Source organism: Enhydra lutris, unplaced genomic scaffold (assembly GCF_002288905.1).
Source record: "Enhydra lutris kenyoni isolate GAN:26980312 unplaced genomic scaffold, ASM228890v2 scaffoldscaffold24, whole genome shotgun sequence".
Classification (NCBI taxonomy): domain Eukaryota; kingdom Metazoa; phylum Chordata; class Mammalia; order Carnivora; family Mustelidae; genus Enhydra; species Enhydra lutris.
In genome coordinates, this window is record NW_019154108.1 from 16,799,949 (window position 1) to 16,819,816 (window position 19,868).

Sequence of the window (19,868 nt, forward strand, 5' to 3'; positions counted from 1 at the left end):
TTGTGTTCTACTTTACCTATTTATGTGACTTCTTGTTTGAGTCATCATCATTTCTTCAGAGCCTGGCATAGTGTACAGAGCAGACACCCAGTGATGTTCATTGAATGAATAAAGCTTGGTAACTTCCTTAATGATGATATTAATAATCTAGAAATATTTATGGTGTGCCTCTTTTATACGGTTATAAGCAAGGTGGCTAAAACCCTGACTTTACATTCATATGGGGAACAAGTGACACAGATAACTAAAACATAAGGTAGAAATATTAAGTGCTATGAATGGTTTCATATAGAGTACTGTAGGATTTCAGAGGAGGGAGTGATAATTTCTACCTGGAGAAACCAGGACAAAGCATAAAAGAGGTTAAATTTGATCTAGACCTTGAAGAATGGTTAGGATTTGGAAATTAGATTTTAAAGGTGTGGGTAGGGTGGGGGATTCTAGTAGAGGCAATAGTTGTAAACAAAGGCAAAAGATGAAAGAAATATTGAGGTCCCCCAAATGAGTAATTATAATAATAAATAATTCATTCTGGCTTGAAAGTCAGATGAAAGTGAAAGTGATTTTCTTCAGTTTGGAAGATAAGCCTAAAAGATAGTTTGGACCATTCTGGGTACCTTAGAGACCAGCAGAGGATTATGAGCTTTATTTTGTGGCTATTGGGAAATCCTTGTAAATTTTTCAGCTGGAGAATCAGATTGATGCTTTGCGAAGATTGATGTGGCAGCAGTTTGTAAGATATTTTAGAGATGAAAACCTATAGAGTGGTAAACCAGTGAAGAGTTCACTGAAATAGTGTAGGTCAAAAGACAGGAGAGAATGAATGTACATGAGGTTGTGATAGTGGCATTGATTGAATCAGATCACTCAACTCATGGGTAGAAAGGAGAATGTAAGAACGTTAACTCTGCTAGGACAGGGATTTTTATTTTCCTCATGATGTATTCCAGGTGTCTAGAGCAGTGCCTGGCACATAGTAGATACCCAGTGAATATTTGTTGAGTGAGTGATAACTGAGATTGTAAGTCTGTGTGATTTGGCTACTGGCAATGTCATTAAAAGAAGTGTAAAATGTGAGGAGAGCAGGCTTTGGGAAGAAATAAATTTTGGACTTTCTGATTTTGTGTTAGGAGACATGTGGCTGACAATATAGTTTTGGTAGATATCCACATGGAAATAGCAAAAGCCATGTCAGTGAATGTGAGAATATATTAGTGCAGGAATTTCTAAATGTGAATATAACATGACATGTTCCAAATTAGATCTTCCTATTTTATATGTTTTATACATTTAATAATTTCAATTATAATTTATGTTGTAACAACTTTTGCATATTGAATTGCCTTTTGATGATGGGATGCTTTTAAATTCTATGAAAATTGGCTCATGCATAATCAAAATAGGGTTTTGTATAAGTATGTACAAGAGTACATTAATTTTGAACTTTAATATATTAAATTATAAGAAGTTGTGTAAGAGTTTTTATTGACTTTACAGCTTATTTCTGTCATCAAAAACAGAGCTAGGTTAGTTTATTTCTATATGAGGCTAGAAATGAGCATTAATTAGATGGTGATTCTTTGTATAGGACACATGAGAATGCTAGCTGCCCTCTTGAGGTTTAGAATTTGATTTGCAGAACTGCCCTTAACACTTCAGTATCATGAAAACAAGTCTGATTTCTAGATAATGAGACAAAAACCAGGTCACAGGTAATGACCTGTACATTATTCACAGAATACTCAGTATTTCTGGTGAAAAAATTAAAAAGGTAATGCATAAAGAGGAAGTAGAAACTGAAAAAGAAATAATTGAAAAAATAAGTTTCTGGCGTACTGTAGATAAGCTCATGATGTACATATTTTGAAAAATATTTCAAAATTTTGTTATTCACAAGTTCCGTTTAGAAAAGTTTTCAGATTAAAAAAAGTTGGTGATGTAAACTTTATCTAATTATTAAACACTGTTAATAGAGATTATGATTTTTTTCAAAGATTTTACTTATTCATTTGACAGAGACAGACACAGGAAGAGAGGGAGCACAGTGGGGGAGTGGGAGAGGGAGAAGCAGGCTTCCCGCGGAGCAAAGAGCCTGATGTGGGGCTCGATCCCAGGACTCTGGGATCATGACCTGAGCCAAACGCAGACACTTAATGACTGAGCCAGCCAGGCACCCCAAGATTATAATTGTTTTGAAGGTTTATAACAGATATCCCTTTCCCTTCCTCTTTAAATGCCTGTTTGTTTCATTGCTTATTAATCAATAATTAGATTCCAATGTGCTGACTTTGAATATTGAAGCCAATGAGGACAACATGGGTTAGATATTTTATTGATGGGGGTGTTAATATTTATAGTATGATATATATGAGGCTAATGGTGATTTGATAGGAAGTAGGAGTTTTTTCCTCCTTTTTTTCAAAATTTTATTTCAATTCTAGTTAATATACAGTGCAGTGTTGGTTTTAGGAGTGGAATTCGGTGACTTACAGACAATACCCAGTTCTCATCATATCAGGTGTCCTCCTTAATACCCATCACTCATCTAGCCCATCTGCCACCCTTTCTATCCATCACTCCTCAGTTTGTTCTTTATCTTTAAGAGTCTCTTGTGGTTTGTTTCTCACTCTGTTTTTTTTTTTCTTCCCCCCCCCCATATGTTCATGTATTTTGTTTCTCAGATTCCACATATGAGTGAAATCCTATGGTATTTGTCTTTCTCTGACTTTTTTCGCTTAGCATAATACACTCTAGCCCCATCCATATTGTTGTGAATAGAAAGGTTTCATTCTTTTTGATGGGTGAGTGATATTCCATTGTGTATATATACCACCCGGAAGTAGGAATTTTTCTAGCTTCTGATTTGGGTTTGTGAAAAGGCCTGTGAAATGGCTTGTGCTTTGCAAAGGAGATTAATGATGATCTATTATGTGTTATTAAAAATTAACAACATAAGAAATTTGAAATGGCAGTATTATTGAACATACATGTTAGGTTTGAGCTATACCCTATATCATACAACAGATATATATTTGTGTGTGTGTGTGTGTGTGTGTGTAGTAGAAAGTTTAATATAATTAGGAGACCTTGTTAAAAAAGCATATGCAAACTGGGATTTGCATTATTTTCTTAGGAGTCTGTAGGTTTCCCATGAGAATTAAAAATAGAGTATGTTCATGACAGTGATTTTCTGAAAATGTCATAGCATATTCTAGATCATTTAGATGACTGTCTTATAAACTAGTAAATGCCAGGAGATTCTGCAATCATGTTTATGATTGTTTGGTCATGTTGGCTCTAGGTAGTATTGTACTACCTTATGAAGAGTTAATTGGAACTGAGGTATATCTAATGCATAAATAATATATTTATGTCCAAATAGTAGATTGCCAAATGATGCCACAACCCACTGTATGATCTAAGTTTTGTGGTATTTCACATTGGATTAGCTAACATTCTTTGAGTATCTTTAATGTTCTAAGTACTCTTCATGTATAATCACGAATTATCATTATTATAAGGATTTGTGGTTTAAGAGGTTTTAATTCTTGAAATAGACCTGTGAGATGTGTGTGATCACTTCTGTTGTACAGATGAGGACATTGTTATACAGAGAAGTTAATTTTCCCAAGCTTACATAGCTATTATAGTAGGGTTGGTTTTTATACACATTGTCCAATTCCGTAACTCCTAAGTACCTCTCATAGTAGGGAGAGGTACTAAGAGGATTATATCACATCTAATAGTCATATAGGCATTCCAAATTTAGAAGAGCAGATACAATGACAGCATTGTATTCATGTTGCCCGTTGAGATTTTGTTTCAGCAAACCTTTTTTTCCTGTCATGTTAATGTTGGTTGAATAGTATTGGTTTTGTGCTTGTGTTCGGATTTAATTTGGAAGATTTTACTGTTATATGAGTTGTTATAAGCACTAAAGGAGTTTTGTCTTAGTACATATATTTCAATAACATGACAAAAACAATTTAACACTCAGATTACAGTAGAGATGTTGATATAAAAGATTGCTTTGAATCCTTTGAAAATCCAAGAAATCTATTGTTGGGTGTGTGGGAGGCTCAGTCAGTTGAGTGTCTGACTCTTGATACCAACTCAGATCATGATCTCAGGGTTGTGAGACTGAGCCCAGCTTTGGGCTCTGCACTTTAAGGGGAACCTGCTTGGGATCTGCTCCCCCTCACCCCCCCCACTCCCGCCACACCATGCTTTCTCTCAAAGTAAGTAAATAGATCTTTTTAAAAAATCTAATCTATGTAATGCACATGAATGTGTATTGATTTTTATTATACAAATTCAGAGGTGTTTTTATTTTGTTTATTTTAGGCAGGGAGAGGGAGAGAGAATCCTAAGCAGGCTCCATGCCCAGTGCAGAGCCCAACACCAGGCTGGATCACAACCCTGAGACTGTGACCTGACCCAAAATCAGTGTCAAATGCTTAACAGACTAAGGCCACCCAGGTGCCTGCAAATTCAGAGTTTTATATAAAGTAATGGATATCCTTAAAGGAAAATAGCATAAATTGAGGAACCTCTTTGAATGTGTTGTTTTATGTATTTGGATTTACTATTCCTAACTCAGGCAAGTGCTTTCTTATTATAAATCTATAGATACTAATGTAGACATTACTTTGTAGGTTTTTTTCCCCTTCTTAGTTCCTAATTGGGGGCTATTCTCATGTCACAAGAAAAGAATGGTATCTATCCTGTTTATGGAGTTTTGTAGACAATATAGTAAAAAACTTAGAGGTTTCTATTATTCAGAGGAAAACCGAAGTAGTAAGAAGCAGAAAGAATTGTCCCAGATTTTACTGAGAGTTGTGTTGATTGAAATGAAATTATGATTCAGTTTTACAATCAAAATGAAGGCTATCATTTTTCTTTTTATAAAATTTTAATCATCTTTTAAAAACTTAATTTGGTAAGCTTCCCTTTTGCAAATTTAATTCATTTTCGTAATATGTCAGTAAGGTACTGCTTAGTATGCTTTTGCAGTGTGCTTTGTTCATTTTTAAAGTAATTTTCTTTGAGGAAGAAAGGCTTTTGAATTCAAGAACTATTTATTGAGCTTCTATTATGTAGAAGTCATCCTGCTTGTCATTAATGGTTTATTTGGTTCTTGATAGCATCATTTAATTTTGGTACACATGCCTGTTATACTCCAGAAGTAGAAAAACTTTATTCAGATATTTGAGTCTCCGATATTACCTGTTCCCATAATAGATTTATTTTTGTAAACATTCTCTGGCTGGTTTATGTGTTTCTTCTTATATTTTTCTATCTAGAGATTTACTTTCCTCTAAGTAATCTATTCATTTACTCTCTTGAAATATTTTATGGAAGACTCTAACATAACCACCACTCTATACTTGTGTAGGATTTTTAATATGAAATTCCAGTCCAAACTGACAAAAACTTTCTGATGTTTGATAAAATCTTCTGGACTAGCTTCTTTTTTTAGACCAGAAGTTAGTGGTCCTTGAGACATCTGAAATTGTTAAGAAAATAGTGAATGTATATACTTTGATCTTCAAAGAAGTTCCATACCTTTGTCATATATACTTAGGGCTTTTGTACATAAATAAGTTTAAGAATTAGTGGTCAGTAAACACTAGGCTGAGCTTCAAAGGTAATCTTAGAAAAGTTGTGATCCAATAATGAAGATTCTGTAAAAAAAAAAAAAAAAAAAAGATTTCTATTTGTGTGTTTTCAGACACCTCTTCTGACCAGTTCTTTTTTTTTTTTTTTTTAAAGATTTTAGTTATTTATTTGACACCTGAAGGCAGAGGCTTAACCCTCTGAGCCACCCAGGCACCCCCCAGTTCTTTTTTCTGATGCTGATAACCATTTCCCTGACACCAATTGGGTGTCTAGTAATTCACTTTAATTCTGATACGAACTATCCAGAGTTAGCACAACCCCATGGGTAAGGGCTTAGTCCCACAAGACTGCCCTCACTTGAGATGCCAGCTATAAATGGGGTACCCAGGATACCCATACTTCTGCCTGGGTGACTACAAATCTTTGGCCACTGGTGATTGAATTCAGTCCCCAGCCATTCCCTCTTTCTCAGAGATCCAGGGATGGGGCTGAAAGTTTTAATCCTCTAATCACATTAATCAGGTGGTCAGTTTTTCTAGGGACCAAACACCACCCTAAAGCTATTTCGCACCCCCCCGCCCCGCGCACTGCCCGCCATGAACTGTCTCAGTGTATAAAAGAGAGTAGATTCTAAAGGTTTCAGAAATTTGTGCCAGGAACCTGAAACAAAGAGCAAATATTTTTTTATTATGCCACAATTGCATTACTGTAGTGTCTCAAATTTTATATAAATAGTGAATCTTACTGAATGTTAAGGATTTAAGTGTGTGCACTCTTAAAATATTTAAATATACATAGTTTTCCTATGAAGATTTTTTTTAAAAAAAGGGTTAAAATGAACAAAAATGTATTGATCAAAAATTTTAATTTTCTTTGTTTCATTGGGAAACTTTTTTACATATGTTGTCAAGCTTGGTTAGTCATAGAACTAACAGATTGGTCACTGGTCTAAAGCAAATGATAAATTCACTTGGGAAGAATATAATTTACTAGATTTTAATATAGACGGGTTACCCGGAAGGTTTATTTCCTTTTTTGGGGGTGTTTAAGCTTGAATGACTCTAGGGCAGTGGTTCTGGGTATGGGGGTGGTGTGTTGATTTTGACCCTCATGGGACGTTTGGCAGTATGTGGAGATATTTTTGGTTGTTACAGTTTTGGTGGAGGTGTTGCTACTGGTATCTAGATGAGCCTAGTGAGTCTCTTGATGCCAGGGATGATACTAAAAATCCTATTATGCACAGAGCAGCCCCTCAGCCTCCCCCCAGACAAAGAATTATCTGACTCCAAATGTCAGTTGTTGAGGGAGGCTGGAGGCCACTTTGGGAATCACCGAGTGTTAGATGGTATTTGAAGTTTCGAAGCTTTGGGACTGGATATAGCCACCTGTTTAGGACCAGCTCTTCAGCATTGGAGCCTTATCCACTCAGTTGATTCTACTATATTGATAGGTGTGGGGAAATGATTTTCATTACTGCTCCCAAACCACTTACTGGGAGACCAAACTGCAGCCATCCAAATTACCTAAATATTATTGGTAGTTAATTCACTGGTTTGGAAGAAAAACAGTCTGTAAATATATTTATAGTCCTGCACTCTTATGGAGGACATTCCAGGCCTTCATTGAAGACTATTTGTATCCAAGATAAAAAGAATTCCGGAGATTGTCTTCGTAACATGTGCGTGTACTTGACACTACTGAATTGTTAATGTGAAAATGGTTAAATGGTAAATTTTATGTTACTTTTATGTTACTACAAAAAGAAAAAAATTGTATCCAGTGTTTCATGTTTTCTTTTCTTTTTTTTTTTTTTTTTTAAGGATTGGATTTTTTTTTTTTTAAAGATTTTTATTTATTTATTTGACAGACAGAGATCACAAGTAGGCAGAGAGGCAGGCAGAGAGAGGAAGGAAGCAGGTTCCCTGCTGAGCAGAGAGCCCGATGCGGGGCTCGATCCAAGGACCCTGGGATCACGACCTGAGCTGCAGGCAGAGGCTTTAACCCACTGAGCCACCCAGGCACCCCAGTGTTTCATGTTTTCTTAAGCACTGTTCCATATATATCTTTCGGACCATTGTTCTCAGTTTCTCTTGCTATTTTTTTTTTTAGTCAAGAGAGTTTATGATCTCTCAGGAGATTTTTCATTCTGTTCCCAATGCCCTTTAATTTTTAAAGTGTACATATTAGTCATTTTCTTAAAGATTGGACAATACTGGCTTGATATGAAAGTATAGTATTTGGGTTTCAGCTTACTAAAGTTAATTGAAGTATATTACTAAATTCTCAATTTAGTAGTCTGGATATTGAAAAAGAAGTAATTGTTTAGCATCAAATGCTGTTAGTTTAAAGATTACTCATTATTTCATGCACTTTTTTTTTTCTTTTAATAGGCTTTCAAGGATATGCTGTATTCAGCTCAGGATCAGGCACCTTCTGTGGAAGGTAAGATGTACTAATCCCTAATTTAGTCACAAAAAATCCCTTTTTAAGGGAAGATATTTTAAACTGCGTAGTAGAAAACTAATATATCCTGCCCTGTTATATAGATCTTTTATGCTTTTGAAAATATATGTTATGATTACTTTATATTTCATTCAGCTTTTTGTTTGTTAAGCTCACATTTACCTAAAATGGATCCCTTACAATGTCCTTGAATCACCTTAGCATTGTGAATCACAGATACTGGTTTCGAGTCAAAGTTCTTACCTGTATCATCTCCCCTCCCCCCAATATATTTTTATATCTGTCTCTCTATCCATCCATCGATTCATCCATCCATCCTTTAGTAAATCCTTAGTCCATAATTAGTCTGGGCAATTTAGTTTTTCCTTTCTATTTATGCCATGTCTTTAGATTGGGATTAGTAAACAAAACAAAACAAAACAATGAAGCATATTTACTGTGTATGTGTGTGTGGGTGATATAAACATGTATCTAAATGCATGTGCACACTTTGGCAGTCATAAAATCGCTGATCTAAGGACAGTAGTTGTCTCTCCAGTTATCTTTATTGAGCTTTTCTGTTATCTCAGCTTCTGCTCACCAGCTCATTCCTTATGGGTTTAACCTTTGGTAGGTTTGGAGAGCTATAATTTAAAGTTGTCAGAGTTCTTACGTCATTAAATAATGGAGCTAATTCAACAGTTATTTCTTGAGGGAGTGTTTCCTCCAATGCTGGGTAATCTTTTAAAATTTCATACCACATTTTTCTCAGGAAGGATGAATGTGAAAAAGTATATACCAAGAATAATCTAGATAGTGTGTATAGATTAATATATTTATAAGACACCAAACTGGAAATCTGTGAAGTCATTCTAGTGACAGGCTTTTGGAGGCTTATTTTTATGACATGTAACAGATGCTTAAGTTGTTTAATATAAAAGTATAGGTCTATAATTTTATAAGAAATCTCATTTCTTTGCTGAATCACTGAATTCTACTCCCGAAGCAAAAAAAAAAAAAAAATCTCATTTTTTTAATTACATAGAATTCTACATCTTTCATCTCTAACCATTCTGCATTCAAAATGTGCTTCCTTTAACATCTTGAAATCCTTACCAGGGTATTGGCACTTGGGTATTAGTTTTATGTCACTGAATTTTAGATTATAATAATATTTAATTTATTATTAAAATATATTTAATTTTCTAATGTTTAACAGAAAGTACTTATTTATCAAAATGTTCTTTATGTCTTAAAGAGTACCTCTCAAAATATTTTAAAAATAATTTTCTTAAAATTTCATTTAAAGAAAAATGAAATTACATGGAAGTTTAACTGGTTCCCTCATCCTGTGTAATTTTTTATTATTGGTTCTTTTAATTTTATTCTCAAGGTTGGACTACTTATCTTTAGTTTTTCTTGTAAGTTTACCATCCAGTTTGTAACAAACATATTCTGACTTGTTCTGGTGATCCTCATTCATCCCTTCATGCCGGCTTATGTTGCTAGTAATTTTCATACACTTTTAACTGTTATTAGAGAGAAACTGAATTCTGTGATAATATGTTAAAATGCTTATAATTAAGAACTTTTTTATCTCATTGCTCAGAGATGTTAACTTTGGGCCCTGTTGTAAAGAGAGTATTGTGGCTGATCATACAGATGTATATGCTGCTTTCATAAGGGAAATATTCTGCACTTGTTTGTTCTTTCTAATCTCAGATTGGAGCCATGTAACTATATCTTCTTAAATGAATTCTTCTCTTTTGAGGCACGTAAGAATCGAAGGTATTGGAAAGTGGTTTAAAGAAACACTATTCTGTGTAGTATTGAGGTTAGAAGATGTTATTGACTATAATTTTGTCTCATCTGATCGTGATACTATATTAATTTACTGTCTTTCTATGGTGTTAAATTTGAATGATAATTATTTCTATCATTTATTCTTACCATTGTGTTTGTATTGCTTTTATTTAGCTGTTATCTATAAATAAAGCAGCATAAGCCTATCTATCAACCAAATCTAAGATAGGGCTTTCAACTTTAACATTTTTTAAAGGCAAAAATGTTTGTTAGGAAAAAAAAAAAAATGTTTGTTAGGCCTTCATTATGTTTTAAAATATTGTTTTTTTCTCCTTTTCTTCACTTTTTTTCCCCTACACCTTAAGTTTTTAGTAGACTTAAAACTTTTGGTGCCAGTGAGCAAGTTTTTTCTGTCTTACAACTGAAGTATATCCCAAGTTGATAGTTCTCAATTGTGCTGTATGTTTAATTCAGTTTACCTGTGTTTGTTTTGTTTGTTTTATACAAATATTGATACTTTGTTCCCATCTCGAACGAATTAAAGTAGGATCTGGGCGTGAAGCCCAGGCATTGATAGTTCTACACTCTCCTAAGTGATTCTAATAAATAACAAAGTCTAGAACCCCTGCCATAAATCTTAAATAATTTTAGATCAATATGGTTAATGCTAACTTCTTTTAGACAGTAATTAGCCAGTAGGTTTACAAGATTCTTAAGTTCATTGATAATTAAATTATTCTATTAGAATACAGGGGCATTTGTTTTTTATAGCATCCAGAGGACATTTATATTTTTCAAAATGTTTATTGTATTGAATCAAATCTAAGTAATTAAGAGCTGTACTGAATAATTACATGTGTTGAATGGTTATAAGGTACATCATTATTAAAGTTAAAAAACATTTTTGCTGGGGTACCTTGGTGGCTCAGTTAAGCATCTGCTTTCGGCTCAGGTCGTGATCTCAGGGTCCTGGGGTTTAGCCCCACATCAGACCCCCTGCTCAAGTGGGGAGTCTATTCCTCCTGATGCCCCCCCCCCACTGCTCACTCTCTCTGTCTCTCAAATAAATAAAATCTTATAAAAAATTTTTTTTGCTGACTTATTACTTTAGATGAGTTATAGTAAAATAAATAGCTTTCTTGTTCAAGGTGACTTGAAATGGGTTCTGTAAGAGTGAAGTGGTTTATTTGATAAAAGGCATAGTATATGAAACTGTTTGTTGATAAGAAGTTGACCACAGACACAATTTTTTATACCAGTGAGTCATTTTCTTGCAACTGTGTAGGACATTTCAAGATAGTGCCTTTACCCTTTGTTAATAAAGTGGGCTTTTTCCTCACTTAAAAAAAACCCACCAAACAAAATAATTTCAGTGCATTAAGAAATTAAGACATGTTCACCTAAAGTTGCTTTTTTTTACTCAAATAAATAAACATTCAGATTTATGGTATTTTGCTGCATTCATCCTTTGAGAATAAATTTCACGTGTCATTCATTTATATATTGATTCATGAAAAATAAAGGGTCTCTTTTTATTTAAAGTAGATGTCTTATAATTGTAATTAAGAAGTGCTCATATTCCAAAACAATGTACATAAGAAAGCTTAAGGACTTATTCTCAGGCATTCCTTATCAATTTATATTTAATCTCTTTTGATATATATCATTACTTACTCTTCTGGATAATCTGGTTTTTTGTTAACTGTTTACACGTGGAAATATTCTGTGACTTAGAAGATGACTTAAATTCCATGTTAAAGTTTATACGATTTATTGATTTTTAAATAATGGCATTAATAATTGAACATTTTAGTATTTAAATTGGTATTTTTTTTTTTCCTACAGAAAGACTTGTAGAGCAGCATACCATGACAGTAGAATAAGAATATTAAAGTGACTAGAATTGTGGATCTTTTTTTAATGTCAAGATCAGGTATACACTTAAAATCTGTGGAGTCAGTCTTTTGTAGAACAGTGTTTCAAGGAATTTTTGGAAAGTGATGCTAAAAACCCTTAAACTCTGTTGTGTTTTTACAATTCCTGCTGCCAGTGAGGAATTGGGTATTTGGGATAGATTAAATGAAGCTGCCAGCTAATGGTTCCCAGCAGAAAATCAGTGACATCTTAGCAGGATTGTTTTTTTTTTTTTTTTTTTTAAAGATTTTATTTATTTATTTGACAGAGAGAAATCACAAGTAGGCAGAGAGGCAGGCAGAGAGAGAGGAGGAAGCAGGCTCCCTGCTGAGCAGAAAGCCCGATGTGGGGCCTGAACCCAGGACCTGGGATCATGACCTGAGCCGAAGGCAGCGGCTTAACCCACTGAGCCACCCAGGTGCCCCTTAACAGGATTGTTTTGAGACAAAACAGTTTAGTATAGATGTGAAAACAGACCACTTAATTGCAATACCCATTTGACATAGTCAAATTTTCAATAATAGAGAACTAGTGGTAAATATAAAATGATGAATTGATTTTTTTCTTAGCTTTATTCTCTTTTTTACCTTTTCTTTCATACTTTTTGTCTTTCCCCATTTGGTATCTCAGCCACTTTATGAAATTAATCTACTTGGGTAAACATTCACAACTTTTTTGGGGGGGGAATTTCCCCCTTTCCCAGGGTACTTTTGATTTACATAGTTTATATACATATAAATTTATACACTAATATTATTTATATACTATATTAATCAATTTTTGTTTTTCTCTAAATTAATTTCAAGTAAAGCTTCAGGCTTTGACATTCTCTTTTTAAACTGTACTATCTTTTGTTTAGAAGCATTACTGTTTTCTGCTTTTTACTTGTGACAGCAAAATAGCATCTGACAGTCAACCTAGGTCACAGAATTAAGAGATCATTGACATTTCTAACTGAAAGGGACTTCATAAGATCATTTTGCCTCACTCTCATTTTAGATTTGTGTGATCTGAGGCCACATTAATGTTGTATGGCTCAATAAGGACAATCAGTATCACTAATGTTGTATGTACCTAAAAAAGAGAGAATTCCAGAGAAAAAACCAGTATTGAAACATAAAAGTGACTTCTTTATATTGACTTTGCATTTTTATCCAAATGATATATTTGAATACAATTTTTAATTGGATATGTGTGTGTGTGTGTGTGTGTGTGTGTGTGTGTAAAGATTATTTATTTATTTAGTTAGTTATGAGAGACAGAGAGAAAGGCAGAGGGAGAAGCAGGCTCCCCATTGAGCAGGAATCCTAATGTGGGACATGATCCCAGGACCCCAGAATCATAACCTGAGCCGAAGGCAGATACTTAACCATCCGAGCCACCCAGGTGCCCCGTAATTGAATATTTTTTTTTGAGTCTCTGTATTTTTAAAAGATTTATGAAGTGTTAATAGTGAATAATACTGAACTGTATGACTTGTTGGGGAAAAGCTGATTTTATCTTTTAAGAACTCTCTGCTCATTTTTGTTGTTGTTGTTATTCTGCATGGTTCCCAGAAGTATTGGGAGCAGTTTATAGAATTAAAATATATTAGGTGATAGTAGTTACAGGGGTTAGAATAAGGGAGAAATTAAGATAAAATAGTACTATAAAGCTCCAGTAAATTTAGTATATAGACTTAGATATTTTAAAGATCTTAGAACAGAAAAAGAACATCAGGTAAAAATTAAGGAAATCTAAGTATATTATAGACGTGAGTTTATAATAATGTTTCAGTTTTGGTTCATTAATTGGGACAAATGTACCATACTTACATAAGATGTTAGTGATAGTGGAAACTTGTGGGGGGTATATGAGAACTCTCTGGACTATCTTTGTAACTTTTTTGTGAATCTTAAACTATTCTGAAAGAAAACATTTATTTTAAAAAAATAGATGCCTTAAGGTTTTATACAATTGCTAGAAGCTAATTGTAAATTCAACTCTGAATTTTCTGGGGTTAAGGGAATAAATGAGAGAATGATTAACATCAGAATTCACATACGGTAAATTTATATCAGTTTCTCAGAAAGAGTTCAGCTGGGGCACCTGGGTGGCTTAGTCCTTAAACATCTCACTTCAGCTCAGGTCATGATCCTTCAATCCTGGGATGGAGCCCTGCTTGGGGCTCCCTGTGTAGCAGGAAGCCTGCTTTTCCTTCCCCCACTCCCCCTGCTAGTGTTTCTCACCCCCCACCCCCCGCTGCTATTGTCTGTCAAATAAATAAATAAAATCTTTAAAAAAAAAAAAGAAAGAAAGAAAGAAAAAGTTCTGCTGTTAATGACCGTGAGATTTAAGAGAAATTCTTCCTTTGGACCATCATGAAGAGTATTTGTTTGGTGTGGTGATTAGTATCCCCAACAGCAGTTTTACAAAAAGCATGACAGTGGAGTTTCATAAGGCTCCTTCTTATGGTCCAAGGGTATAATGTAGAAATTTATTACTCTGACCAAAGGACCCCAAATAATCTGGTCCTGTGGTCATGACCTTACCTTCTACCATTTTCTCCCTTGGTTACTAGGCTCTAGTCATTTTGCTTTTCTTTCTATACCTAAATTAGGTCTAGTTTACTCTTAGAATAAGGCTTTTTAGCTCTCGACCTGAGGAGAATCATTTGATTCTTGTGGCTATGTCCTTCAAAGGGCATTCTGAATATCCAATCTTACATAGCCACTCAGTCACTTTAAATTTTATCACGCCGTTTTATTTATTTCTTGGCATATTATTTGTCACTTTCTGGTATCTTATGTATTTATTTTTCTCATTGATTTATTAGTTTTCTTGAGACCAATATAAGTCCCTTTAGACCGGAGATTTTTGTCTTTTTTTGTTTTATACCTTGTATCTGAAATACCTTACGTATTTATTGAGCACATCAATGTGTAGGAATAAAATGAATACTTTCCCTCAATCTTCTTTGAAGCCAAAGTACTATTTGTGGTGAAAAAAAGGAGTAGATTGGCCTAGCTTGCTTCTTGTTTGTATTTTTGTTTTTTAATTTTTAACTTGATCTTGAGATGCAGAATTTTGCCTTCTGGTTAGATGGCTAAGCATATTATTCTTTGTTGTTTTATAATGCTAATACTGTAATTTCATAAGGTATAGTCTGAGATGACACATGTAGCATTTCTTTAAAACCAGTAGAAAAGCAGATGAGATCTTCATTTAAAGATTTTGTGTTTTTGTGGCATTGTGTTATCTTGATGCCAAGCGTTGAGTTTCATTTGACTGCTGAGAAATCATTATTTTATAAGCTGTTGAGTGACTATTTTTTGTAAGACAACCTACTTATTTTTGTGGTTTTTTTTTTGTGTTTGATATGCTTCCTTTCGAAGATAATGAAATAAGCATAAATCTGAAAAATCATGTATGAATTATTAGAATTTTTAAATCTATTTCAGTGGAATATATATTCAGTGGAATATATTTTTTAGATTATTTGTTAAAATGGAAAGATTTACTGATGCTTTGTTTTCCTTTCACACTCTGCCTGTCCTTATATTCTTTTTGATGGGGAGTTTATATAGCTAATATTAGCCTAGTACAGCTCTCTTACTCAGTTGGCTTAATATAACTATCTGATTTTCTGAAGTGGAATGAATAGATACAGTTAAGGACATAAGGCAGTGACCACAACTACACCAGTCTCTGCTATTCTGCCGTGTCTTTTGTTTTCCTATGCCCTCCCCAGTCTTGTAAACAGGTTTTGTTGGATCATTTTTGCTTAGGTTTCCTCTGCTTATTCAGCTTGGTTAGCAGATGTGTTACAATCTCCCTAAGCTCCTTAGAATTCAGCTCTTAGTGGCATTGATGATGAAAGTATGCTTGTAAATTATTCATTACAATTATGCGCTTGAATGGACAGAGTCCACTTCAGGCATCTTCTTCTACCTCACCTCTGTCCCCAGGTCTTTGTTGTTTTAACAGATGTGAGCTTGCTTTTTGGTTCTAGAGAATGGAAGACTGAATTGCATTTCTAAAATTCATGAAGTAGTTTTTGCATGCTTATGATTACTGTCAAATGTATGCATTCATAATATATTACTTTTCTCATATTTATAATCTTGTATCTCCCCTCCTCCCCAGTTTTCCACTTTGTGTATCATTATCATCCTTAAAAATTATTTATATGACTCTTCTGAACTGGAAATAAAACTATTTTATATTTATAATAGGGAGAGCTATGTCTAATTTGCTACATTTTCAGTTGATCAGTGGCAGGAGATTGTCTTTTCCACTTGTCTATTAGTGCTGTTTAGTCATTTATTATTGATTTTCAAAAATATTTCTGCTTGTAATGGGTTAATATTACATGAGAAGACTATATACCAGCGACTAATAGAAAGTTTAACTGAAAAAATGAAATACTGATTCATTTGTAGTCCTCGCAACCTTGTTTTTAGAGCTATTGAGAAATACAGATGGCTAAGAGTGAAAGTTGAGACAAGAGCCAAGCCAACAAGATAATTATCATCTCTCTATCAATGATATACTTTTTAATCCTCTCATTAACTTCTTTAAGAAAGGATAAGAAGATCTGATTGATATTCAAACCATGTAATAAAGTTTTCGTTCTTTTTTTCTTCCTTCTTTCCTTCCTTCCTTTCTTGTTTCCTTCCTTCCTCCCTCCCCTCCTTCCTTTTTCTTTGTTCTTTCGGATTTTAAAAAAATCGAAGTACAGTTGACACACACTACATTAGTTTCAGGTGTATACTGAAGTTATTTCTGAAGGGTATTATTTCAAATTTAAGTGGAGTAGAATTACATATTCATTTATATTGCAGAAATGGCCACTTCTAGATAGTATTATTATCTGCAAAAATAATCTGTGTGTTCCATAAAGGTGCCACTAACCTCAGGCTAGTTCACTAATAGGAAAGACGTGCTTCTGAATAGTAAATAGTATTGCTCTTCAAGTTGACGAAATGCCTTCTTTTTTACTAAAAGAAAACTAAATATAATTGGATGCTCATTGCTAAAACATAATGATGTAAGTATGTCATAGAATGATGTGACAAAAATGATTATCAAGTCTGAGTAGCATACAGGTAACAAGCTAGAAGAAAGGAAGAAACACTTGGGACATAGGTTTATAATCCTTTCTTTGCATACCACAAAAGTAAAGTGTTTTCAGTGTTTCAATTTTTCCTTACCTTCTAAAAATCAATAACATATAAAAATACTGTATCACACAGTGCCTTTTTTAAAAAATTGTAAGTTTGAGGGACAGAGGTCATGAAGTAGAGGGGATAATTACAAAACATTAAATCATGAAACAAAAAAGCTTTGGGAATTATTGGTATATACTCTATGTGGTAGAGGAAAAGATAATATACCAAATGAATGAACTTGATGATTTCAGATAGAGTTTCCTTAATTAGCTATTAGACATCTGGAACAATTGTTAAAGCTTCAAGATGGCAGACTTTAAAGTAAGATAAGTTATTCTTTATGCTCTTTGTTTTCTTTGGGCAGGGCCACTTTAGTTGTTTAATGAAAGAATGCCACTGAGAAAGGTGGAAAGAAACATAAAAAGTTATGATCAGTGAGTAGCTTCCAGCAGTAGATGTGCATCATTGAATAAAAGAAACAAAAATTCCTGCCTTCAAAATGGAAAAGATGCTCAAAAAATTAGAGCCACAATAGCTTCTAATTATTGAGCCAATATGAGGAAGGAATATTTGAAAGAGTAGATAATTCCTTGTATTAGTTTTCTGTGGCTGTTTTAACAATTTGCCACAAACTTAGTGCCTTAAAATGAGAAAAATTTATTCTCTCACAGTCCTGGAGGCCAGAGTCTGAAATCCAGCTACACTTGTGGAGTGTTGGAAGAGAACTTGCTGCTTCCAGCCTTTAGTGGTTGCCTGTTTGCTTGGCTTGTGACCACTTTCCTCCAATCTCTGCTTCTTCATTTTGCCTTCTACTTTGTTTATTCTCCTCTGTGTATCTAAGGACATTTGTCATTGGATTTAAGGCTACTAGATAATTCAGGATGATTTCTTCTCAGGGTCATTAATTATATCTTAAAAACCCTTTTCCTAAATAAGATAACATCACAGGTTCCAGGGATTTGACATGGATATCTTTTGGCTGGGGTGGTGATGGTGGTGTTTTTTTGTCCTACCACATCCTTAAATCTAAATTGAAAGAAAGTACATTGTAATGCTCTTACTTCAAATTGTGAACCACATCATCTACAGGTCCAAATGAGGCATTTGGTTTTACATTCTAATCTAACCACTTTGAAAGGAACCGTCAAATGATGTTAAAGAAAAATTCAGTTATGACACCCAAAAAGTAAAAAGCTGCTCAATAGACAGTCAGGCTTGAGTGTATAAAATAAAGGACAGTTTGGGGACCTGGGTGGCTCAGTTGGTTAATGGTCTGACTCTTGATTTCAGCTCAGGTCATGATCTCAGGGTTACGGGATGGAGCTCCGTGTTGTGCTCCTCACTGGTCATGGAATCTGCTTGAGATTCTCTCCCTTTCCCTCTACCACCCTCTCTGCCCCTCTCCCCACTCACATGTACTTGTATGCTCTCTTTCTCAAATAAATAAATAAAATTTTTAATAAAATTAAAAAATAAAGGACAGTTTATTAGCATGTAACCAGAGTTAACCTGTAAAGTATCTAAACATCCCTCCTAAGAATTTCTTTTATATTTCTAGTATCTACTGTCCTTCCTGGGGGAAACAAAAGCAAACTTCTTCCTAGAATACAAGTTAAGTGTTCCTTCTTCCTCCAAAATTTCTACTATGGGAATTTTCAGAGACATACAAATATAGAGAATGTATCCAGGATCCCATTTACCCATCACCCAGCTTCAGTTATTATCAGTACAATGCCTAATCTTCTTTCATTCCATCCCCCAATTAGTTTGAAGCAAATTCAAACTATATTATAGTTTGAATTTATATTATAGGTTGATATTATATCATTTTATCTGCAACTATTTTTAAAGGATAATCTCTGGCCCCATTACCAAAGTAGAGTTGCTACACATAAAAATTTTTTTTTTAAAAGATTTTATTGGGGCGCCTGGGTGGCTCAGTGGGTTAAAGCCTCTGCCTTCGGCTCAGGTCGTGATCCCAGGACCCTGGGATTATGACCTGAGTTAAAGGCAGAGGCTTTAACCCACTGAGCCACCCAAGTGCCCCTACACATAAAAATATTAATACTGATTTCTTAATATTAAATATCTGACAGGATTCACATTTTCCTAATTGTTTTATACTCTTTAAAAAAAAAAAGATTTGTTTGAATAGGGACCCAAATAAGATCCATCATTTGATAAATTGCAGATTGATTAATAAGTCTCAATTCTCCATTGACTTATAATGGCACCATCCAATACAGTAGTAGTGTATAGCTATTTAAATTAATTAAAATTAAAGTGGAATATTCTGATCCTTAATCATCAAGTGCTCAGTAGCCACATGAGGTTAAAGGCAACCTTATTGGATAGCACAGAATATTTCTCTCTTTGAAAAAAGGTGTCTTGGGGCACGTTGGTGGCTCAGTGGGTTAAAGCCTCTGCCTTCAGCTCAGGTCATGATCTCAGGGTCCTGGGATTGAGCCCCGCATCTGGCTCTCTGCTCCATGGGGACCCTGCTTCCTCCTCCTCCTCTCTCTCTGCCTACTTGTGATCTCTGTCTGTCAAATAAATGAATAAAATCTTAAAAAAAAATAAAATTATTGAAAAAAGGTGTCTTGGTCAGAGTTGATCTGTAGGTTTCCCCTCCAACTCTTCTGTTTATTTTGCATTTTCTGTTTTCCTTTTTTAAAATACTATTGTTATTTGGTAGAACAAACTGGCTAGTTTGGTTTTCTTTGTCTCCAAGAGTCTGGATTTTACTGATTACATTCATGTGGTATACCTTTTTTTTTGTTTTTTTTTTAAGATTTTATTTATTTATTTGACAGAGAGATCACAAATAGGCAGAGAGGCAGGCAGAGAGAGGAAGGAAAGCAGGCTCCCTGCTGAGCAGAGAGCCCGATGTGGGGCTTGATCCCAGGACCCTGAGATCATGACCTGAGCTGAAGGCAGAGG

General features: G+C 34.3%; 1 protein-coding gene across 2 annotated transcripts in view; it reads left to right on the forward strand.

Moving 5' to 3' along the window:
- The window catches only part of LOC111150808 (xenotropic and polytropic retrovirus receptor 1), a 241,263-nt gene that overhangs the window by 25,222 nt on the left and 196,173 nt on the right, over positions 1 to 19,868 (forward strand). For both annotated transcript variants that reach the window (XM_022508418.1, XM_022508420.1), the window contains exon 2: positions 8,010 to 8,061. In XM_022508418.1, coding sequence (XP_022364126.1) covers positions 8,010 to 8,061 — 52 coding nt within the window. The remainder of the gene's footprint in view (positions 1 to 8,009; positions 8,062 to 19,868) is intronic.